This window comes from Mustela lutreola, chromosome 9 (assembly GCF_030435805.1).
Source record: "Mustela lutreola isolate mMusLut2 chromosome 9, mMusLut2.pri, whole genome shotgun sequence".
In the NCBI taxonomy this organism is placed as follows: Eukaryota; Metazoa; Chordata; class Mammalia; order Carnivora; family Mustelidae; genus Mustela; species Mustela lutreola.
This window is the reverse complement of record NC_081298.1, coordinates 70,999,225-71,024,910: the sequence shown is the minus strand read 5'-3', so window position 1 is coordinate 71,024,910 and position 25,686 is coordinate 70,999,225. Positions and strand designations below refer to the sequence as shown.

At 38.8% G+C, this 25,686-nt stretch overlaps 1 protein-coding gene across 2 annotated transcripts in view; it reads right to left on the bottom strand.

Moving 5' to 3' along the window:
- VWA3B (von Willebrand factor A domain containing 3B) overlaps positions 1-25,686 on the bottom strand; it is a 242,905-nt gene that overhangs the window by 50,833 nt on the left and 166,386 nt on the right. For both annotated transcript variants that reach the window (XR_009344834.1, XM_059134682.1), the window contains exons 18-21: positions 24,178-24,265; positions 23,938-24,085; positions 10,643-10,761; positions 5,779-5,829 (exon numbers count right to left, since the gene is read on the bottom strand). Coding sequence is in view for 1 of the 2 variants with exons in the window: in XM_059134682.1 (XP_058990665.1) it covers positions 5,779-5,829; positions 10,643-10,761; positions 23,938-24,085; positions 24,178-24,265 (406 nt within the window). In the remaining variant the exon portion in view is untranslated. The remainder of the gene's footprint in view (positions 1-5,778; positions 5,830-10,642; positions 10,762-23,937; positions 24,086-24,177; positions 24,266-25,686) is intronic.

Here is a 25,686-nt window from a genome sequence, read left to right as displayed (position 1 = left end):
CAACAAAGTAGCAAGATAAAATATCAACACAGAAAAATCAGTTGCAATTCTATGCACTAATATTGCACAATCCAAAAAGGAAATTAAGATCACAATCCCATTTACAATAGCATCAAAAAGGATAAAGTACTTAGGAAAAAAATTAACCAAGGATGTAAAAGACCTGTATATTGTAAGCTATAAAACACTGCTGAAAAAATTTTTAAAAGATGGAAATAAATGGGAAAGATATCTTGTATTCACAGATTAGAAGACTTAATAGTTAAAATATCCATGCCATCCAAAGTAATCTACAAATTCAATGAAATCCCTGTTAAAATCTCAATGACATGTTTTGTAGAAATAGAAAAAAAGTCATCCTAATTCATGAAACCTCAAGGGATTCCAAATAGCCAAAACAATCTTGAAAAAGAACAAAGTTGGAGGCCTCACATTTCTTGATTCCAGAACATATTACAGAAAGCTATAATAATCAAAAGCTGTGGTTTAAAATCTAATTGATCTGATATAAGGAAGACTATAATAAGAGATGAGGAAGGACACTATATCATACTCAAAGGGTCTGTCTAACAAGAAGATTTAACAATTTTAAATATCTATGCCCCCAATGTGGGAGCAGCCAACTATATAAACCAATTAATAACAAAATCAAAGAAACACATCAACAATAATACAATAATAGTAGGGGACTTTAACACTCCCCTCACTGAAATGGACAGGTCATCCAAGCAAAAGATCAGCAAGGAAATAAAGGCCTTAAACGACACACTGGACCAGATGGACATCACAGATATATTCAGAATATTTCATCCCAAAGCAACAGAATACACATTCTTCTCTAGTGCACATGGAACATTCTCCAGAATAGATCACATCCTCGGTCCTAAATCAGGACTCAACCGGTATCAAAAGATTGGGATCATTCCCTGCATATTTTCAGACCACAATGCTCTAAAGCTAGAACTCAACCACAAAAGGAAGTTTGGAAAGAACCCAAATACATGGAGACTAAACAGTATCCTTCTAAAGAATGAATGGGTCAACTGGGAAATTAAAGAAGAATTGAAAAAAATCATGGAAACAAATGATAATGAAAATACAACGGTTCAAAATCTGTGGGACACAACAAAGGCAGTCCTGAGAGGAAAATATATAGCGGTACAAGCCTTTCTCAAGAAACAAGAAAGGTCTCAGGTACACAACCTAACCCTACACCTAAAGGAGCTGGAGAAAGAACAAGAAAGAAACCCTAAGCCCAGCAGGAGAAGAGAAATCATAAAGATCAGAGCAGAAATCAATGAAATAGAAACCAAAAAAACAATAGAACAAATCAACGAAACTAGGAGCTGGTTCTTTGAAAGAATTAATAAAATTGATAAACCCCTGGCCTGACTTATCAAAAAGAAAAGAGAAAGGACCCAAATAAATAAAATCATGAATGAAAGAGGAGAGATCACAACTAACACCAAAGAAATACAAACTATTATAAAAACATACTATGAGCAACTCTACGGCAATAAATTTGACAATCTGGAAGAAATGGATGCATTCCTAGAAACATATAAACTACCACAACTGAACCAGGAAGAAATAGAAAGCCTGAACAGACCCATAACCAGTAAGGAGATTGAAACAGTCATTAAAAATCTCCAAACAAACAAAAGCCCAGGGCCAGACGGCTTCCCGGGGGAATTCTACCAAACATTTAAAGAAGAACTAATTCCTATTCTCCTGAAACTGTTCCAAAAAATAGAAATGGAAGGAAAACTTCCAAACTCATTTTATGAGGCCAGCATCACCTTGATCCCAAAACCAGACAAGGATCCCACCAAAAAAGAGAGCTATAGACTAATATCCTTGATGAACACAGATGCGAAAATTCTCACCAAAATACTAGCCAATAGGATTCAACAGTACATTAAAAAGATTATTCACCACGACCAAGTGGGATTTATTCCAGGGCTGCAAGGTTGGTTCAACATCCGCAAATCAGTCAATGTGATACAACACATCAATAAAAGAAAGAACAAGAACCATATGATACTCTCAATAGATGCTGAAAAAGCATTTGACAAAGTACAACATCCCTTCCTGATCAAAACTCTTCAAAGTGTAGGGATAGAGGGCACATACCTCAATATCATCAAAGCCATCTATGAAAAACCCACCGCAAATATCATTCTCAATGGAGAAAAACTGAAAGCTTTTCCGCTAAGGTCAGGAACACGGCAGGGATGTCCATTATCACCACTGCTATTCAACATCGTACTAGAGGTCCTAGCCTCAGCAATCAGACAACAAAAGGAAATTAAAGGCATCCAAATCGGCAAAGAAGAAGTCAAATTATCACTCTTCGCAGATGATATGATACTATATGTGGAAAACCCAAAAGACTCCACTCCAAAACTGCTAGAACTTATACAGGAATTCAGTAAAGTGTCAGGATATAAAATCAATGCACAGAAATCAGTTGCATTTCTCTACACCAACAGCAAGACAGAAGAAAGAGATATTAAGGAGTCAATCCCATTTACAATTGCATCCAAAACCATAAGATACCTAGGAATAAACCTAACCAAAGAGACACAGAATCTATACTCAGAAAACTATAAAGTACTCATGAAAGAAATTGAGGAAGACACAAAGAAATGGAAAAATGTTCCATGCTCCTGGATTGGAAGAATAAATATTGTGAAAATGTCTATGCTACCTAAAGCAATCTACACATTTAATGCAATTCCTATCAAAGTACCATCCATCTTTTTCAAAGAAATGGAACAAATAATGCTAAAATTTATATGGAACCAGAAAAGACCTCGAATAGCCAAAGGGATATTGAAAAAGAAAGCCAACGTTAGTGGCATCAGAATTCCGGACTTCAGGCTCTATTACAAAGCTGTCATCATCAAGACAGCATGGTACTGGCACAAAAACAGACACATAGATCAATGGAACAGAATAGAGAGCCCAGAAATAGACCCTCAAATCTATGGTCAACTAATCTTCGACAAAGCAGGAAAGAATGTCCAATGGAAAAAAGACAGCCTTTTCAATAAATGGTGCTGGGAAAATTGGACAGCCACATGCAGAAAAATGAAATTGGACCATTCCCTTACACCACACACAAAAATAGACTCAAAATGGATGAAGGACCTCAATGTACGAAAGGAATCCATCAAAATCCTTGAGGAGAACACGGGCAGCAACCTCTTCGACCTCTGCCGCAGCAACATCTTCCTAGGAACAACGCAAAAGGCAAGGGAAGCAAGGGAAAAAATGAACTACTGGGACTTCATCAAGATCAAAAGCTTTTGCACAGCAAAGGAAACACTTAACAAAATCAAAAGACAACTGACAGAATGGGAGAAGATATTTGCAAACGACATATCAGATAAAGGACTAGTGTCCAGAATCTATAAAGAACTTAGCAAACTCAACACCCAAAGAACAAATAATCCAATCAAGAAATGGGCAGAGGACATGAACAGACATTTCTGCAAAGAAGACATCCAGATGGCCAACAGACACATGAAAAAGTGCTCCATATCACTCGGCATCAGGGAAATATAAATCAAAACCACAATGAGATATCACCTCACACCAGTCAGAATGGCTAAAATCAACAAGTCAGGAAATGACAGATGCTGGCGAGGATGCGGAGAAAGGGGAACCCTCCTACACTGTTGGTGGGAATGCAAGCTGGTGCAGCCACTCTGGAAAACAGCATGGAGGTTCCTCAAAATGTTGAAAATAGAACTGCCCTATGACCCAGCAATTGCACTATTGGGTATTTACCCTAAAGATACAAATGTAGTGATCCAAAGGGGCACATGCACCCGAATGTTTATAGCAGCAATGTCCACAATAGCCAAACTATGGAAAGAACCTAGATGTCCATCAACAGATGAATGGATCAAGAAGATGTGGTATATATACACAATGGAATACTATGCAGCCATCAAAAGAAATGAAATCTTGCCATTTGCAACAACATGGATGGAACTAGAGCGTATCATGCTTAGCGAAATAAGTCAAGCAGAGAAAGACAACTATCATATGATCTCCCTGATATGAGGAAGTGGTGATACAACATGGAGGCTTAAGTGGGTAGAAGAAGAATCAATGAAACAAGATGGGATTGGGAGGGAGACAAACCATAAGTGACTCTTAATCTCACAAAACAAACGGAGGGTTGCCGGGGGGAGGGGGTTTGGGAGAAGGGGTTGGGATTATGGACATTGGGGAGGGCATGTGATTTGGTGAGTGCTGTGAAGTGTGTAAACCTGGTGATTCACAGACCTGTACCCCTGGGGATAAAAATATATGTTTATAAAAAATAAAAAATTAAAGTCTAAAAAAAAAAAAAAAAAAAAAGCTGTGGTACTGACATAAAGAAAAACATGATCAGTGGAACAGAATAAAGAGCTCAGAAATAAACTCCTATGTAGGTATAAGGTCAAATGATCTTCATCTAAGCTGCCAAGATCTCATCGTGAAGAAAATTACAGTCTCTTCAACAAGTGGTTCTGGGAAAACTGGATATTCACAGGTAAAAGAATGAATTTGGACCCTTAACTTATACTATATATAAAAATTAACTCAAAACAAAATAGATTAAAGACCTAAACAGATGACCAAAAACTATAAAATTCCTAGAAGAAAATATAGGGGGAGAGCTTCATGACATTGGATTTGGCAACATTTTCTTGGATGTGACACCAGAAGCACAGACAAAAATGCAAACAGACAAATGGGACTACCTCAAACTTAAAACCTTTGCATCAAAGGAAACTATCAAGAGAGTATAAAGGCAACCTTTTGAGTGAAAGAATGTTCCTGAAAATCATCTATCTGCTAAGTGGTTAAAATATATAAATAACTCCTATATCTCAAAAACAACAACAAATAACCCATTAAAAAATGAGCAAAGAACTTTAGAATAAACATTTTTCCAAAGAAGACATATTCATGGCCAACAAGCATGGGAAAGGGTCTTTAACATTATTGATCCTTATGGAAAATGCAAATAAAACCACAAGGAGATATTTCATACCCACTAGACCACCAGGATGACTTTAGTTACTAAAAAAAAGAAAAGTAAATTAACAAGTGTTGGCAAGGATGTGGAGAAACAAGAACCCTCATACCTTGCTGGTAAAAATGTAAAATGGTATAGTTGCTGTGAAAATGTCTGGTGTTCCTCAACAAGTTAAGCCTAATATTACTCTATGGCTTAGCAAATCCACTCTTAGATATGTTCCCAAGAGAAATGAAAACACATGTCCAAACAGAAATTTCTACATGAATGTATATGACAGCATTGTTCTCAATAGCCCAAGGCAGAAACGACCCAAATACCCACCAGTGGACCGCTGGATAAACAAGCTGGTACATACATACAATGGATCCATACTGAAGCATAAAAGAAGACTATGTATGTTACAACTTGGAATCATAAAGTTTTTACACAAAGGAAGTAAAAGAAGGCAGACACAAAATGTCACATATTGTATGATTCATCTGGTATATATCCAGGAGAGGCAAATATATACACACAGAGAAAGCAGAATAGTGGTACCCAGAGGAGGAGAGAGTTGTGGGGAAGGATTACTTAATGGGTACAAGGTATCTTTCCTGAGGTGATAAAATTTTGAAACTAGAGGGAGGTGGTGGTTTGCACAACATTTTGAATAAATAGCATACAACTGTATACTTTAAAACAGTTAATTGTAGGTTATGTGAATTTCACCAAAACAAAGTGAAGAGAAACTGGCTTACTTTTCTTTTTCCTCTTGAGATAATGCTCGCCAAACAATTTTATTCAAGCGCCTGTTAAAACAAACAAACAAACAAACAAACAGTAATATTTAGTAGCAGTAGTTCATTTCATGGCAAAAGTCTGATCCCAGGCTCTGAAGGGCACTGAGGGCAGAGCCCAAGCCAAGGGACACCTGCACTGGACCACATCACTACCGTTTGCTTAAAGATACTGGATAGGAGTGTCTGCCTCCCTCGGCATCACTGCAGAAACCTCATGGCTCTGTAGCAGTCCTGTTAAATATTAAAGGAGGGCACCGCTGCCAGCTCTGTCAGGTAAAACCTGGGCTAAGAAATGGCAGTAAGCAAAACAGTTGTCATTTTTTCTGCATGAAGTCTCTACACACCCACTGATTTTCTTCCTGTGGAAAAAGTACTACTGTGCCCTTAGTTTACCTTCTAGAGACATTCTTCTAGACCTGGATTTTCAGAGCAACGAGGGTGAAGAGGGTCATAAATAATAGGACCAAGACACATTTTAGAGATCAACAGGTCTGACCTGCTTGTTTTCCAAACAAGGTCACTGAGAGGGGCAAGAAGATGAAGTGCTTTGCTCACGTATCACAGCCTGGTGGTGGTGGCAGTGCTGAGACTTTCTGAAGCTCATCACTGAACATGTCGGTAGAGAGAGGAAAGGAGGAGGCGGAAGCCAGTGGTTTCTCTGGGGTAGACGCAGCTCCTTTTCTGTTACAAATCAGTGAGGCTTCTTTTGGATGTGCCAGCCCCACTCTGTTCCCCCATTCTGTACCGCTACATCATTACCCAAAGTGGGCTTCCTAGAGTGCAGGGCACAGAACACTGGCTCTGGGGGACTGGGAGCTGGTGTTCCATGAAAAACAAAACAAAACAAAACAAAAAAACCAAGCTTCAGTAAAATGAAGTGGGAGAATACTGCCCCTCTCCAGGAGGCATTCTCTAACCACTGGACCCAGCATCAGTGACACAGGGCTCTGAGAACACTTTGGGGGGTGCTACCCTGCCTGACCTCCCTTCCCAAGCCTGGTGAGACCACAGCAAGGGGGTCTGGCATGCGGTGAAGAGCACAGGCTCTGGAGCCAGACTGCCTGAACCCAAAGCTCAGTTGGCTTCTCCACTTATTAGCTGTGAGACTTTGGGCCAGCAGCCAACTTCTCTGTAGAATGTGGGTAATAATGGTACTTCCATCCTAGAGTCGCCGTGAGGGCTCAGCGAGCTAGTGTGGCACAGCACACAGAACCTGTCTGATACAGTCAAATGCTCTGCACGTGATATGAACAGTCGGGAAGTAGGCAATACGCCAGCAAAGTGCTGCTGTCTCACCTGGAGGCTTTGAGCTCCTTAGGGCCTATATGGAAACTGGGTTGTTTTTTTTTTTTTTTAATTATGTGGTTCACATATCAATAAGCAGGGCTTGTAAGACCTGTTTAAAGGATTCACAGGATGCAGTTTTGGCTCTGTGTATGTGCTTCTCTGAAAACAAAAAAACAACCACAACCTCATTTTATAATCCCCTTAAAACTAAACCTGGAAAGTAGAGGCAGTATATATATAATAAGGAGGCTGGGAGTGACACCAAAGGCTTTGGAGCCACATGGCTCTGGGTTCAAATCCCAATGCCTTTACTTTGCTGCTGTGTGATCCTGTGTTACATAACTTTTTGAAACTCTGTTTTCTTATCGCTGAAACAAGGATAACATCACCTACCTTGGTGCTGGGAGGATTGAGATGTACATATAAATGACCAGGAATAACTCAGTGTTTATTCCCTCCAGGTTCTGAAGATGGGGAAGGCTTGGAAACTGAGGTCTAATTAGCTAGCACATACCACTAATTTTAATTCAATCCTTTAGAAAATATTTTTCTAAGAGCACACTTACATAATTTCTGTTATTCCCCCTATTTTCCAACTATACTTCCAACTCGCAAGAAAAAGTGGGTGGGTGTGAACTGAGGGCAGGTAAGGGTGTTGATCCTGGCTCCACTGACTGGCCACAAAAGGCGTGGAATGAGGGCCATCCCTGCAGGATGCCAAAGGCTATGGGACATGAGGGTTTCTCTGAGGCTGGTCCACTCCTTGATTCAGAGATTTTACTAGCCATAGTGTTCCTCTTCTTTTTGTTTAAGGAAGAGTGAAATTTGGTTGAGCCCTGGAACCCTGACTGAAATTTGGTCAGCCCCGGAACCCTGACTCAAAGTTTATACTCAGACATACAAAGTCAGAATTGCTATCTTGATTCATGAAATATTGAAGCAGAAGGACTCCACACACAGCCAGTTAAGTGTGACCAACATAGCTAGCTTATGTCACTATTTTGGCCAAAGGGCTGTGAACTTCCCAATTGTCTGGTCATCGCTAACCATACAAATTCAGGGTTATATCTGGCTTACTTGTGATGGGAAACTCCTTAGAAATACTATATTGGGGACAGAGTGGGAGTAAATCAAGTTTTATTAATTACTTTTCACTGTATGTGTATCTTTAGAAAGGTAGAGCAAGATGGAAAAGGGAATTGATGCTTATGCCAACAGAATTCTTAAAGACTACTGAATGCAAAAGATCAGGAAGTTTTGTCCTGTATAATACTATGTTAATATTAGTATTATTAAATAATTATATTAAATATTCACTTAATATTAACAACACATTAATATCATATATTAATTCAATGATATTGAAATTTAAATAATATTAATATTAGAATTAATGTTACTATTAATAACAGCAATATGCATTTCTCTAAGTGCCCTAAAAGGCTTTTCCAGATTCACTCATTGGAAGTAAGAAGTGGGCCAAATCACTTGCTATGTCTGTATTTTGATTTTGCTATTAGGGAAGGAGGGATCCCTGTCTTTAGAAAGGGAAAGGGTTCATATAGGCGGAAGAGCTATGTGATTATTATATACCTGTATTTATGGTTATTTGGGGATCAGCAGATTCAGGGAATTAAAGGGTAAGTAATTAACATTAATTGCTCTTTATATATAATTTACATAACCCTCAAAACTGCCTTGCGAGATTTTGTAAATAAGGAATCTGAAGCTTCCAATTGTTACGTGATGTGCCATGTAGATGTCAGAGTCAAAAATGAAGCTCAGAATTGGGACCTAAAAGCCCTACCTTGTGGTCCTGCACCAGGCTTTCACAAACCAGGTAATTCTAGAACCCAAATATTTGACTGAGTAAAGCATATTCCATTATAATATGAAAGATATACTTTGAATAACTGAATTTGATAAATTTTAATAACTAAATGTGAATTAGATCAGATTCAAATTAAATTCCAATAGTCAAATACACACATAGCAACACCTCCTAGGTAGAGGAGACAAGGGAGAGCAAGGCTGCTAAGCTCCGGCCCTTGAAAGCTGACATCCTTATATAGGAGACACAGGCCTGTGCAGAAGCTTTGAGCCCTCTGAGGGCCATAGGCAGGGTGTGTGGTGGAGTCATTGGGGAAAGGCCTCTGAACAGAGGGCCACTGGAGCTTAGGCAAGACAGGAATGAAAGAGGACAGCTGGAGGACAGGAAGAGGGCAGCACTGCTGGAAGGCAAGGGGGGGAAGGCCTGCCGGGTGCAGAAGGAGAGGCAGAGTGGAGGGACAGCCCCCGTGTGTGGGAGACATGGGGAAATCTACAGAGCAAAGCCTCAGGCCCACAGACAAGAGAGCCTTGCCTTGCGTAGTTCATGGTGTCTGCAAGAGAAAGGGAGGGCAGACAAAGGCTCAGAGAAGTCCTGAGGAGCCTGGAGGCAGCTGAAGGAGCTTGTATAAGACTCCATTCTTAGGTGAGGGCAGATCTGAAAGGAGACCTGCAGAAGCCTGTGATGGGCATGGTGGGGAAAGGCCAGCATCTAGACCGGACTGTGCAACCCATGTGGCAGGAGTCAGGCTCTATACTTCTTTTAAACACACAGTAGATACACCACAAAATGACAACAGACCAGAAAACACTGCCTAGGACATTGTTAATGTGCATGTACTTTATGTCATTCCTTCCATCCACGTGGTGATAGGTGAAAACTCAGTTGCACAGCTCCAGAACCAAGGAAAGGCTTGCCTGGAGAAGCAGGGCATGCTTAAAGTTTAAAGAGCTAGGCACCGAGGCTTCATAAAGTGCTGGGACTGGGGTGGGGAGGGGACCACAGAGCTAGGACAAGGGTGAGACTGGGCGTCTGCCCTTGTGAAAACAAACTCCATCTCAGCACTAACACAGTGGCTAAGAGTAAAACTTTCACTGGAGCCAACTTGATCATCCTTCTAAAAAATGGGAAAAAATGATTTACGTAGTAGGAGACACTTAAGTTATCTCCACTATTTCACTGTTGTGGCATTTCATTAGTCACTTTACAAAATCTGTGCTGAAATGACTGAATTCACTCTGTTAAAGGGAAAGCTTTTTCTTTTTTTAAGATTTTATTTATTTATTTGACACAGAGAGAGCGATTACAAGCAGGCAGAGAGGCAGGCAGAGAGAGAGAGGGGAAACAGGCTCGATCCCAGGATCCTGAGATCATAACCTGAGCCGAAGGCAGAGGCTTAACCCACTGAGCCACCCAGGCGCCCTTAGAGGGAAAACTTTAAAGATCTCAGGGAAACTTGAGATTTCTACAGATTTTGGAAAGGGCAGATGGTTTCTTCAAAACTCTGTTGGAATTCTTTGGGTCCTGTGTTTCATGCATGCCTGGCACTGAGGAAACCCCTGTTTGTGGCTGCTACGGCTATATTCCTTCAGGGCAATTACTAAGTAGCTGATCTAGACAAAGAAAAAAAATTTAAGGTAAAAACAAGAGAAAATAAGCACAAACAAACTCCATAGCTCTTAAAGAGCAGCTGGGACTAATACTCACTTTTCATAGCTCTTAATGGCCTGTTCCACTTTTTGCTTGTAGATATTGAGTTTGACTCCTTGGGGGTTAATTAATGTCATCTTATTGGTGTCATTGCACACATGTGCCAGAGGAAACACCTGCACAGCAATACCAAAGGAAAGCATCATTTGATAGGTTAACAACTGCCTCCGAAAATGGATCTACAGTGCTATACAGCATGTTTTTCTGACTATAGAATCAATATAATTATAGAAAAATTAGAGAATACAGATAATGATAAAGAAAATAGACTCTGAGATATCATCGCTAATCTTTTTCTTCCAATTTTAAAACTCTATCAAGCACACACACAAAACAACAGCTTCAGGAAACTCTAGTCAGAATCAAGTACCATCTTTGTAAGCCCCTGTCAAACTGATGAGAGTGAGTAACTTTTAAGAGAAAGGATCCCCTTGTTGCTACTTTGTAAATTACTACTTGGGTTAAACATCCTCCTCATATATTTATTTCACATTTTATTTTCTCTTGAAAATATCTAATTACATTTAACATCTTTGGACTATTTTCCTTGTCAATTTATAAGAGATTCTTAGAAAAGTCTGAGAAGCCTCAGTGATCACATTCTATAAGAACAGCAGACTATGAGAAAGAGAAGCCTTCCTTTTTAGTCTTTTTGTTTGCACCTGGTGCTTACTTTTGGGTTTCGGTATGCCTATGATTCCAAGCCATCTTCTTAATACCTATACTATATACTTACCTCTTTGCATGTTACTTCTCTCTCCTTAGTAGAATGTAAGCTCTATCAGAGCAGAAACTTTATTTTATTTACTACTATATTCCCATTACCTAGAATACTGGCTGGCACATAGTGTGCCCTCAACAAATATTTGTTGATAAATGAATAAATATTCATTAAAAAAGTATATTCCATATTTTAATATTTTTTTAAAGATTTATTTATCAGAGAGAGAGGGGGAGAGAGCGAGCACAGGCAGACAGAATGGCAGGCAGAGGCAGAGGGAGAAGCAGGCTCCCTGCTGAGCAAGGAGCCCGATGTGGGACTCGATCCCAGGACGCTAGGATCATGACCTGAGCCGAAGGCAGCTGCTTAACCAACTGAGCCACCCAGGCGTCCCCCATATTTTAATATTTAAACAAAAAAGAAAAGTCTAACTAACAGAATGCCAAGCTATAATATTGTTTCAAAATTATATATGATTCCAACTATAAGCACCATGTAGGCATTTTGAAAATGTGGAGAATTGCTTCTAAGAAGTAAATTTTTACTTTCAATCAAGATGATATAAGTCATGCTTTTATGTTCCCTCTTATATCCAAAATTAGACAAAAATTATATTGTTATTGCCTAAGAAAAAAATGCAGAGAAAGGAAAGGAGGAAGGAAAGAAAAAAAGGTCAGATGCATGGCCCATAAATTTCTAGGTAACAAAAGTTGAATGGGACTGGGAACAAGTGAGCAGGGCTAAAGTTGTGGAATTGCTGACTCTTTGTCAAAAGATAGCAGGGCCATGGGAGCACAACTCCTGGACAGCAAGTGGGACTACAAGTGTCTGTAAGATGAAGGCTCAAGTCAGGCTCAGGGCCTGAAGCCAGTGTTGGGCTGAGGGTCTCGCACCCCTTGAAAAAGGTTCTGCCAAGTGAGAGAGGACACTGATGGTGCCTTACCACCACCAACAACTATACCAAGCCACCCACCGAATCTATCACATTCCAGTATCACTGAGGAACAAGAGCTCTAAACACCAGTGAGGAGGTGTACCAGAGGATGGCAACTGGAAAGGAGGAGAAAGAAAATACAGATTAAAAAAATCCTGCTAATCTATGTTAAATTTCCAAAATCTACAATGAAAAAAATATATAAATGATGACTGAGAAAATCAACAATAAGAATGTCAATTCGCTTGAGAAGAAATTAATCTTATAAGCCATCTAATAATGATTTATAATAATTATAATTAAAATTAATTATGATTAGGTTGTTCAAAGAAGTAACAGCTGTGTAAAAGTACAAAACCATACAGAAGTACCAAAAGAAAAAATGGACAGGAAAAAGAGTACTTCAAGTAAAACAGCCAGCCTATCTTGGAGGACAAGGACATTGAAATGATGGCTACATATACTAATTTTGTAATTTAAATGTCAAGACCAAAACAAACAAGAAAATAGGCAAAGATTCAGAAAACTTAAGAGAAAGAAATGAAGAGGCTGTGAAATCGAACCTCACTAATTGTCGGACACAGGAATTCAGCATGTGGCTTCTAGAACAACTTTTGTCAAAAGGAAGGGGCCAGAGCAGTAGGTCGAAAGGTGAGTTAGCTAGGCTTTGAATACTGAATGAAGCTTGCAGTAATGGGGGAAAAAAAACCACCACAACTCTCAAAATAGACCTACATATCACAAAAACTTTCAAGAGGAAAAAGAAATCAATCTCCACAAAATCAAAGACCTTCATATTTTTATCACCCCTGGAAAAAATACCCCCATAGAAGTCTATAAATAGCTCTCCAGGTTTGCCAACATATGGCCCAACTGCAAATCAAACCCTAAAATATTTAGCAACATGACAACATTTATATTGATGTTCTACTTCCCTCTTTTGTGGTTTTAGATCTCAGGCTTTGCGTGGCCATCATGTACTTCAGTGTGGTAGTACTTCAAATTTGGCTTTGTGCACCCACTCTCATTCCTTTCTGCATGCAGATTTAGGGAAAGACAAAGTCATACTCCACACCTTCAGTCTATGGTCTTAGTTTTTACAACATGGTGGTCACATGGTGGTGCCATGGGATATTCTCTTTATGATGTCAAATGTAGAGTGACTATGAGGTCATAAGAGGCATTCTGATAGGACTTGAGGGATCAGAACCATGGTCACCCAGCTTCTGCAAGGAAGCATGGGGAGGGGGAGGAGGGTGCAGTTAATGAAGAAACTGACAGCTCTGTTTGAAAGGGAATAAAACCTGATCACAACTCCTTTGAAAATGATTTACTTATTACCTCTCATAATGAAAATCAAGGGACCATCTTAGACAAAATTTTACAACAAAAAAGAGCTTCAAGCTTACCTACTTCAATTCTCCTGAGATTAACCTAAAAGAAGCCTTGCCAATTTGATATTAATAATCATACCCTAAAAAAAGTTTTAAAAAACTTAAAAAATAATTAAAAAATAATCATAACCTGTGGGGAAAGATTTTAACTATGAGAAAGGGAGGGAAGGTGGGGGTAGAAATGGAGACAGAAAAAAGAGAGAGAGTCAGCAACCAAAAAGAAAGAAGAAATTGCTAGAATTCATGTACAGTTAATTTGGGTTAGACCTGTAAGCAACCATTGTATTTAAGAATAGTTTTGTCAATAATGGTAATAGTGTTTATCCTTTACTCTCTGCCAAGCATTAACCACTCTCTACATATTTTCTCATTCAGTCCCTATATTTACACTGAATTGCAGGTTTTGTTATATGCCTTTCCTTTCTACTAAACTCTGTTCTTTATTCCTTTCAAAAAAAAAACCTACCAGTTTTCTAGCATAATACATGTACAAAGTAACCATTTTTTGAATATTTGAAAACTAAAACTATATATAAATTTAAAAAATGGTCAAGGCTCAAAAAATGTTTTATCTATATTATAAAATATAATGAAGTCTGGATTCCTCCAAATTTGAGTTCTTGGTAATTGAGTCATAAAATGAATGTAACTTTGCTATTTTTTAAGAGGTATTTGCTAGAAATATAAACAAAGTGAACAAGAAATTTAGGTTCTATAATAAACTATTCTGAAACAATAGAAGAATAGAAAATTAAAATGAAACACCATAAACACCATTCCACACAGTAATTGGTAAAGTTTTTTTTTAATGTACTGCTTTTTTTAAAAAAAAGATTTTATTTATTTCTTTGATAGAAAGCATGGTAAAGTGGCAGGTAGAGGGAGAGAGAAGCAGGCTCTCTCTGAGCAGGGAGCCCCATGTAGAGCTCGATCCCAGGACCATGAGATCATGACCTGAGCCAAAGGAGCCACTTAACTAGCTCAGCCACCCAGGTGCCCCTTAATGTACTGCTCCTAAGTGATAAAGATGTAGGTAAATAGGCATTGTTAAAATTCAAAGTAAAGTGTGCATTAATGGGGAAAATAATTTAAATAAGTTGCAGTAGTTCATATTATTGAATATTAGTGCAACCATTAAAAATTCATCCAAATGTGGTCATTACAAGAGAGTATGTTCATAACATAAGCTAAATGAAGGAAGCAGAATACAGAACTATATGCACAGGTATTCGTTGTTAAAGTCACACTATAGGTAAAGTTCCTCCTGACAACATCGTGTTTATCCTCAACCCCACATTTTGAAAATGAGAACATAGTATGAAATGGGTGTTTATATAATTATTGTTCAATTCTGGCTGAGTTCACCAATTTCACTTTTTTCACCTTAATCAGCTCTTCCAACAAATATCCCAGAGCTTGCTGCCAGACTGGCCAAGGAGAGGACTGAAGGGATGTGCATGACAAAAACACCAAAGCTGCACAAATCCTGCATGGGTAACTCTGAACACAGACACGTGGGTTTATGGCAGTGCAGATGCACAAACTGCTGAGGGTAGAAGCTTTAATGTCTGCTTTCAAACTGGAACGTCTCCAGTCTCCAAAGATCAAATGAAAGCAGGATCACAGAATTAACTGGCAAAAGAGGAGCATGTCAACAAGATCTTCCATAAACCCAAGAAAATATGTTACTTACTACAAGGTAGACTATGTCCCACATTTTTCATACTAACTTTAGAAAAGATTGTTCTTTTCAATTTAGTGAACATTTTCATTGGCAAAGAAGATAAACGTCTGTTGACCTGCAACAATGTTCAAAGTAGACTGTTGAGCAAAAATGAAGGCACAAAACTGTATATTCAGTTTGACATCATTTTGGTAAAACAAAAACAAAAAACAAAGGATACATATATATAGAAAAAGGTCTGGTCATAAAACCATCAAATGATTCTTCAGTGGTAGAGTTGTAACTCTACTATTTCCTTCTTTTTCATTTATCTGTATTTGCTAATTTTTAATACACAGTGAATATATATAGCTTTTGTAATAACTGTCCTTTTTAAATTAAAAATTAATTAATTTTTAATTAAGATGAAACTTATCACATAATTTTATGTTCAATGCTACTATATATGATAGCAACAAAATGCCTGTCCTTACAGCATCCCTAACCTCTTTGCACTTGTCAGCTAAATGACAAGATGAATTGCAACTTCACTAAGTTGCTCTAACTTTTATATATGATACTTTGATGAAAGCAAATGCTTTGCTCAAAACCCCTATTAATGGGATTGTGCATTGCCTGTCAGAAGTAAATGATAGAGCTAGTAGGCAAGCCCAGTATATCTGACCACAGAGTTATGTGCCTAATGAACCCAGATTAGGGCAAAACAGGAAGCCTTGATGGGATGTTGTTAAAGAACATGATGATGATGTAAACTTTCTAATGATACAAATTAATGTTCCCCAATTATTTTACTTTTCTTTGAAGCGATTGGCAATAAAGAGCTCGGAATTCCAGATTCATCAAATAACTAAAACAATTTTATCCTGTATATGACTTGGCAATGAATTAATTTTTTTGAAAGAGTTAAGGTAAAATTATCTGGTCCACTGGAAACCCAAAGTGCCAGTTAGCATCTTGTAATGAAGAGTTGCTAGGGCAACCTCTCTGCTCAGTACTTCATTTCCAAGGTGACAGATTTGATGCTGGTCCGGGAAACATTGAAAACCAAAACAGCATTGTGTTCCAGAAGAAGAAAGAGCCCATACATAAGTCATGAATGAAACAAAGAGCTGGGGACAAAGCCAAACACTGCTTTACAATTCAGCCCAGACAGATGTGACTGGGCACAGAACATAGGCGTTAAGAGTCAATTAAAATTCTCAGTGCAGTGTGTTAAGATTCAGGTTTGCTTTTCAGCTCCATTCTACTTTTTTGTCTACTTTTTCATAAAACATTAAGCCCAAATGTCAAAAAGCTATACATCCCACTAAGGAGGATGTATTTTTAGGTTATTGTCTTACTATTCTTTCCATTTCTAAGTGAGGGTCTCTTCCAGTCATAGAAAATGTTAAGGAATAAAAGATACAGGCATGCTTTGATAGTGAAGTTGGAATTTACTGCAGTATACTTCCATCATCCTCATGATGCATGCACTTACTATCAATAATGGAGAAAGGTAAGCACGCTGGATTGTGTGCTACCTACTCACAGGTCTGTGATGAGAATTTACATTGTCACAAAAGGTACCAAGCACAAGTGTCAATGGTGGAATGAAACTGAAAAATGTTGATCCTCACCACTTAGCTTTGCTTTCTAGAGTCAGAAGACTAGAATGTTTTTCTGAAGAACAGGACCCTCACTATTCTTCTAGTTTCTCCTTCTTGGGAATCACTCCATATTTTTCTCTCTTTCAGCCCCACACTGTTTAGTCCTATCTAACCTGACTTTGAAAATTGCCTTGGCTCCACCCTCATTGTTGCCACCTGGATCAGAGTCACCCAGGCCTTGCCTCCTGACTGACCCTCACCTTCCCAGCCTTAAACCTCTCCAACTACTCTGCACATTGCAACTGAAGCCTAAATTGATCTTCTGCTAAAACCCCTTTGCTTGTCCTCAGGATGACACTCCAACTTCTTAATCAATCAAGGCCCTTCCTTTACTAGTGCTAACTTTCCTCCAGTCACACCAAACATTCTTTAGAATGATAAGCTTTCTTGGATCTTAAACTTCCCCACTTGCTCCCCCACTGCTTAGGACATCCCTCCCCATCTACTCACTTGATAACTCCTTTTCTGCCCCTGGGTCTGAACCCTCAGAGCCAAGCCTGAAGCCTTCTTTGACAACTGAGACTAGCTTAGGGGACCTCTCCTGCACCTTCACTAGGCACCTCCCACTTGTCATTAACCAGGACTTATTTTAATTGCTATTCCCTCCATGAGATGGTAAACTGTGTTTGTAGAAACATTGGTTGGTTGTCTTATTTGTCTGTACTCTAGAGATCAACTCGGGCCTGCATACAGTAGGCATGTAATACTTGTTGAATATTTTTAAAATAAAAGTCAATAAAAGTTTATTGAGTGCCTGCGAGTATGGGCTATTATATATGCATTACTTCTTTTAATTCCATAACAATCTCAGAGTAGGTATATTATTATGTTTACTTCTTCGTAATATGAACGGACCAGTGAAGAGAGGACAAGTTGAATAAGATTTTATATCTGCATACTATTTTCAGGGTTTTCAAAGCATTTCTATACTTATAAAACAAATGCTTATCAACAAATATTATATAGTGTTCCTCTTAGGAAAAAGGCTGTTGTGGGGCTCTAACTAGCAGAAATGTAAAACTTATTTGGAAGGTTATTTGATTTCATCTGTCAAAATTTTATTTTTTTCCATTTTACTTCTTTTCAGTGTTCCAAAATTCATTGTTTATGCACCACACCCAGTGCTCCATGCAATACATGCATCCGTCAAAATTTAAAATGTGCACACCCTTTGGGTCTAGCAACACCACTTTGCAGAATCTATCCCCAGAGAGATTTGTTTATGTGCCCAAAAATCTGTGTGCAAGAAAATCTGTTATAGGATTGTTTGTGATATGGAAAAGAAGTATACAGTGTAAATGTCCATTAATGATGGCAAAGAACTGGGAATGAAAGCTATAGCACAGGAAATATAGTGAACAGCACTTTAATAGTACTGGATGGTGACAGAGGGCATTACACTTGTGGTAAGCAGAGCATAACTTACAGAGTTGTTGAACCATTGTGTTGTACAAATGAAACTAATGTAACATGGTGCGTCAACCCTACTTCAATTAAGCAATGAAATAATGAGGAAGAAATGTGAAACTAGTAAGAAAGAGACAACCCATATCTGCACGTGTGTAAAAGTCTCTAAGACCTTACCTTTTTTTTTTTTTTTAATTTCTTTTCAGCGTAACAGTATTCATTGTTTTTGCACCACACCCAGTGCTCCATGCAATCCGTGCCCTCTATAATACCTACCACCTGGCTCCCCCAACCTCCCACCCTCTGCTCCTCCAAAACCCTCAGGTTGTTTTTCAGAGTCCATAGTCTCTCATGGTTCACCTCCCCTTCCAATTTCCCCCAACTCCCTTCTCCTCTAACTCCCCATGTCCTCCATGCTATTTGTTATGCTCCACAAATAAGTGAAACCATATGATAATTGACTCTCTCTGCTTGACTTATTTCACTCCGCATAATCTCTTCCAGTCCTGTCCATGTTGCTACAAAAGTTGGGTATTCATCCTTTCTGATGGAGGCATAATACTCCATAGTGTATATGAACCACATCTTCCTTATCCATTCGTCCATTGAAGGGCATCTTGGTTCTTTCCACAGTTTGGTGACCGTGGCCATTGCTGCTATAAACATTGGGGTACAGATGGCCCTTCTTTTCACTACATCTGTATCTTTGGGGTAAATACCCAGTAGTGCAATTGCAGCACTATTTTTAATTTCTTGAGGAATCTCCACACTGTTCTCCAAAGTGGCTGCACCAACTTGCATTCCCACCAACAGTGTAGGAGGGTTCCCCTTACTCCACATCCTCTCCAACACATGTTGTTTCCTGTCTTGCTAATTTTGGCCATTCTAATTGGTGTAAGGTGATATCTCAATGTGGTTTTAATTTGAATCTCCCTGATGGCTGGTGATGAACATTTTTTCATGTGTCTGATAGCCATTTGTATGTCTTCATTGGAGAAGTGTCTGTTCATATCTTCTGCCCATTTTTTGATATGCTTGTCTGTTTTGTGTGTGTTTGAGTTTGAGAAGTTCTTTATAGATCCTGGATATCAACCTTTTGTCTGTATTGCAATTTTCAAATATCTTCTCCTATTCCATGGGTTGCCTCTTTGTGTTCACTGTTTCCTTTGCTGTGCAGAAGCTTTTGATCTTGATGAAGTCCCAAAAGTTTATTTTTGCTTTTGTTTCCTTTGCCTTTGGAGACATATCTTGAAAGAAGTTGCTGGGCTGATATCAAAGAGGCCCAAACATATGGGCCTATGTTCTCCTCTAGGATTCTGATGTATAAGACCTTACTTTTTTTTTGAAGTAGGTTTCACACCAGCATGGAGCCCAACATGGGGCCTGAACTCATGACCCAGAGTTTAAGACCTGAGCTGAGATCAAGAGTCAGACACTGGGGGCACCTGGGTAGCTCAGTGGGTTAAAGCCTCAGCCTTCGGCTCAGGTCGTGGTCCCAGGGTCCTGGGATTGAGCCCCGAATTGGGCTCTCTGCTCAGCAGGGAGCCTGCTTCCTCCTCCCTCTCTATCTCTGCCTGCCTCTCCGCCTACTAGTGATCTCTGCCTGTAAAAGAAAGAAAGAAAGAAAGAAAGAAAGAAAGAAAGAAAGAAAGAAAGAAAGTCGGACACTTAACTGACTGAGCCACCTGGGTGTCCCGAGACCTTAATATATATATTTTTTAAAGATTTTATTTATTTGTCAGAGAGAGTGAGCGAGAGCAAGCACAGGCAGACAGAGTGGAAGGCAGAGTCAGAGGGAGAAGCAGGCTCCCTGCGGAGAAAGGAGCCCGATATGGGACTCGATCCCAGGATGCTGGGATCATGACCTGAGCCGAAGGCAGCTGCCTAACCAACTGAGCCACCCAGGTGTCCCCGAGACCTTAATTTTTAAAAGATGATTTTCATAAAAGATAATTTATAAAAGATAAAATGGAAAACCATATGGTATCACCTCACTTATATTTATTAAAATTGTTATGCATGTGTGTATAAATATATATTATTTATACGTACGTATATACACATGAGTGTGTGGGTAGAAAAACAATTGGAAAGATAATCACCAAACTACCCAAAGAGTTTCGTTTGTAGATGAGAGTGGCTGAGAGAGAAATTCCCCCATTTTCCTTTAAAGACTTCTATATGGTCATTCCATACTGAGAATTCATATATTACTTAGCAAATAAAAATAAACCAATAATTAATTAAAATTAGGTTCCCTTTATATTTCACCATTTTATCATTTGTTATAGGTCTGTTCTCTTAACTTTTTTTTTTTTTTTTGGTCAGCATAACATTAATATATATTCAGTTCAAAGTACTACAACAAAAACAGAACCCCCAGGGCACCTGGGTGGCTCAGTGGGTTAAGCCTCTGCTTTCAGCTCTGGTCATAATCTTGGGGTCCTGGGATGGAGCCCCGCATCAGTCTCCCTGCTCAGCGGGAGCCTGCTTCTCCCGCCCCCCGCCTGCCTCTCTGCCTACTTGTGATCTCTGTCAAATAAATAAATAAAATCTTTTTTAAAAAACCAACAAAGCAAAAACAGAACCCCCAAATCCCCAATAATCTCACAACTCAGATAAACACTATTCACATTTTGGTAAAAAGAGAAAAGGAGGGAGAAAGAGTGCTATGTCTACATCATATATATTATGTAATCAAATTTATATACTATAAATGTGGAGGTTTTTTTCATTTAACATTAATTGTATTGAGAGCTTTTCCCTATGTCATCCTTTACAGAAACATGACATTTAATGAAAGTATGACACTCGAGTGCCCAATACAGATAGACCCTGAAGACATTTAGGTTGCTTTTAGCATTCTTATTGTTAGATATAAGGCAGCATTAACTATTCTTTGAATATATGTTTCAGTGTTTCTGATTATGAAATACCTACATATGGATTCACTGGAGGAGAGACTGTATACTCTTAACACCTGAGTGTACTGCCAAGGATAGGCCAATATATACTCCCACTAGCAGGATATAAAAGTTCTCATTTCATCCTAATTTTGCCATCACTGTTCATTAGTATTTGTGTTTGTTTATTAGTATTTTTTAACCTTACAAATATGACAGTCGTGGTGGGGTAGGTGTCTAACTGGTTTTTCAGCTTGCATTTTTTCTCAGTGCATATATTTGGTTACCAGGTAAGAAATATTTGTGTATGGGGTTTTAATTTTTTTAATTTATCCCCTTAGATTTTCCAATGAGGTATTTATTCTTTCATCATTTGGGCACGTGTACATGTATGTTGTTCTGTGAACAGAACACTGATTCACACACACACACACACACACACACAAACTGATATGGATGCACACACAAAAACATATTTAAGACATTACTCTTGTAACTCTTCATTGTATGTTGCAAATATTTTTCTGAGCTCTGCCTTCATTTTATTTATATGCTTTTATGCAGTAGAACATTTTTCTGTATTTGATCCATAAATCTTTCCTTTATGGTTTCTTCCTTTGATTTTATGTTTGTACTTCCATACACTATCATATTTGTTTTTTGAAAAATTTATTTTTCCATGTTTTAGGTTGTTGGAAGGCTTAGAAGGAGACATGAGAAGCACAAGAAAATTCTACTTCTTGGCAGAATTCACTAAATACATCTTATTCCAAATAAAGCTGAAGAATATTAATAAAATAAGTGCACAGAATAGGAAAACCTGCCACCAAACTTCCTAGAAGAAATCAGTGTTCAGTTTCTCTCTGCTGCTTCTGGAAGAAGTTCAAGTGATACATTGTTATCTGACTAATCAGGTTAGAGTTCACTGGAAATACAAATAGAACCTGCCAGTCACAAGGTCTCACCCAGGGACAGAGCCACTCACCATGAAGCAAAGTCAACAGGAAAATAGCATCAGTCACACACAACCTCCAGAGCAAAAATCACTCACTGGTCGTGCACATGTTGAACTCCAGCAGTGTGATGTTTTCAATGTGACTCAGAGAAAAAAATTCACCAATTCCTCTGCTTTTTCCAAATACATCAAGACCAGTTAGACAAAGCCTTTTTAAAAAAAGATTTTCTGCCTTTGATTTTTTTCAATTTTTTATGGAAAATCAGAACTATATAAAAAAGTAGACAAAATAGTAGAAGGAGCTTCCCCAATTCAATATTATTATCATGCAAATTTAACAGTTACCAACTCATGGCCAATCTTCTTTTATCTATTCCTTTCCTCCCCCAACAACTCCCACCATCCCAATTATTTGGAAGCAAATCCCAAATACCCTACATTTCTTCTGTAACCATTTCAGGATGAGATAAGTTCTTTTAAGGACACTATTTCCATTTAGCAAATATAAAGCCTGATATGTTTCTTTTTTTTTTTTTCCTCTTAGACCAAGCATTTTATTACTTTTTTTTTTTTTTTAAGCCTGATATGTTTCTATTTAAATCATTAGCTGTCACTGTATATGCCCAGAAGCACTGGGGTTTGATCCTCATATCTTTGTTTTTTGTGTTCCTCATTCTCGAACAGTCTGGCTGCTCCACTGAATCTGTTCTTGCTAAGGGCAAGGACTTTCTATTTGCCCAATTCAAGGGAAACTTTTCAGTATTTATTTAGCTTTCCTCCACATTTAACCCTATTATGCCCTCCCACTGCATTTTCCCCTTCTAAGACATGACTGTCATTCTCCTATGGTTCTCTCTGGCTCTAGTTCACTCTCAGTCTCTCTCAAGTTCCCTCTTTATCTCTTTGCCTCTTCTTCTCTCTTGCTCCCTCCCTCTTTCTCTTTGTGACTTTTTCCTTTGGAGACTTTTGTGATAGAAAGATGCCAATGGTGTTGCCTGCGTGGCTCCATCAGCTAAGAGGGCCAGCTCCTGGTTTCAGCTCAGGTCCTGACTTCATGGGTCCATGACAATCAGCCTCATGTTAAGCTATGAGCTCAGCAGGGAGTCTGCTTGAGATTCTCACCCTCTGCCCTCCCCCCACTCATGCAGGCATGTACAAGCTTTCTCCCTCTCAATAAATAAATCTTAGGGGGAAAAAAAGGTGCCACTATATTTAACAAGAGAAGGTAAGCAAATGGAGGACACTATGTCTCCCAAGTTCTCAAGGACACTTACCTTAAGAAGAGAAGGTAAGCAAAGGGAGGACACTGTGTCTCCCAAGTTCTCCCCTGTCCTCTGAAACTAGATGATGTTCACTCACAACTCATGACTCTGAGAAGCTTTTCAGACATTTTTGCTGCTCCACATTGCCACCCACCAGCAACAAGCTGTGAATGACCAACCCAGCAAGGGCCAATTTCTTCTAAGCTTAAAAATAAAACTTCCTAAGAGCATTTCTCTCTCCTTTTTACTATCTTTAAAAATAATTTTCTTTTTAATGGCTGAAATACATTTCTGTTACAACTATACAAGACCAAAGTGGACTACATTTTATTTGAGCTGGAAATGAAAAATATGTCAGGCAGGGACAGACAGAAAACCAGTCTTACCTCATCAAAGACCTTGGAAACAACATGTTTGTCCAGAATGGGAACATAGGTGGGGATGTGAGGGACCGCTGTCATGGACAAGGCATCCATGATGGTGAGTTTCTTGGCAACCAAGCTATGGGTCTTGAGCCAATCTTCTGAAGACATACTTGAAGAAATAAGAAGACACAATATGATGCTTTAAAGCTTGTAATAAACACAACCATAACAAAGCTTCCCTGATAAAATTGGGGTACTCACTCTTGGTCATAAACCTGTTTTCCTTCTCGACTCACTCTCCCTAATGACTTGCCATCTAGGTACTCATTTGTCAGCAGGATGCTTATTTCTGTGGAAGGAGAAATGACGGTTGTATAATTTCCAAATATATGGGTTTTTTAAAAGTCAAAATGCGGGGCGCCTGGGTGGCTCAGTGGGTTAAGCCGCTGCCTTCGGCTCAGGTCATGATCTCAGGGTCCTGGGATCGAGTCCCGCATCGGGCTCTCTGCTTAGCAGGGAGCCTGCTTCCCTCTCTCTCTCTCTGCCTGCCTCTCCATCTACTTGTGATTTCTCTCTGTCAAATAAATAAATAAAATCTTTAAAAAAAAAAAAAAATAAAAGTCAAAATGCAAAAGGATCATACTTATCTCTCAGTTCGGTTGTGACTGATGATTAATAAATGGCCCATATTTCAGAGAAACCTGACTGTCATAGGAGGTTCTCTGGCAAAATTCATTTGCAATTACACTAAAGACCAATAAATAGATGAATATGGCCCTATCAGTGTTTTGTTTATCTACTTCATCCCATATCCACTGAGATCCCTCTCCATGGAAGAATGAGACATTCATTCCCTCATTCCCTAGAAAACACATTTTTATTTTATTTATTTATTTATAACTCAAGAAACATCACATCAAAGTTGTTTTATTAGTTTTTCACAGTGGTGGTATTATGAATATAATTCTGCTAATTCTTTTTTTTTAAATTTAGATAAACTTTTACTTCTTTTTTTTAAATTTATTTTTTATTTATTTTTGGCATAACAGTATTCATTATTTTTCCACCACACCCAGTGCTCCATGCAATCCGTGCCCTTTATAATACCCACCACCTGGTACCCCAACCTCCCACCCACCCGCCACTTCAAACCCCTCAGATTGTTTTTCAGAGTCCATAGTCTCTCATGGTTCACCTCCCCTTCCAATTTCCCCCAACTCCCTTCTCCTCTAACTCCCCATGTCCTCCATGTTATTTGTTATGCTCCACAAATAAGTGAAACCATATGATAATAGACTCTCTCTGCTTGACTTATTTCACTCAGCATAATCTCTTTCAGTCCTGTCCATGTTGCTACAAAAGTTGGGTATTCATCCTTTCTGATGGAGGCATAATACTCCATAGTGTATATGGACCACATCTTCCTTATCTATTTGTCCGTTGAAGGGCATCTTGGTTCTTTCCACAGTTTGGTGACCGTGGCCATTGCTGCTATAAACATTGGGGTACAGATAGCCTTTCTTTTCACTACATCTGTATCTTTGGGGTAAATACCCAGGAGTGCAATGGCAGGGTCATAGGGAAGTTCTATTTTTTAATTTCTTGAGGAATCTCCACACTGTTCTCCAAAGTGGCTGCACCAACTTGCATTCCCACCAACAGTGGAAGAGGGTTCCCCTTTCTCCACATCCCCTCCAACACATGTTGTTTTGGCCATTCTAACTGGTGTAAGGTGATGTCTCAATGTGGTTTTAATTTGAATCTCCCTGA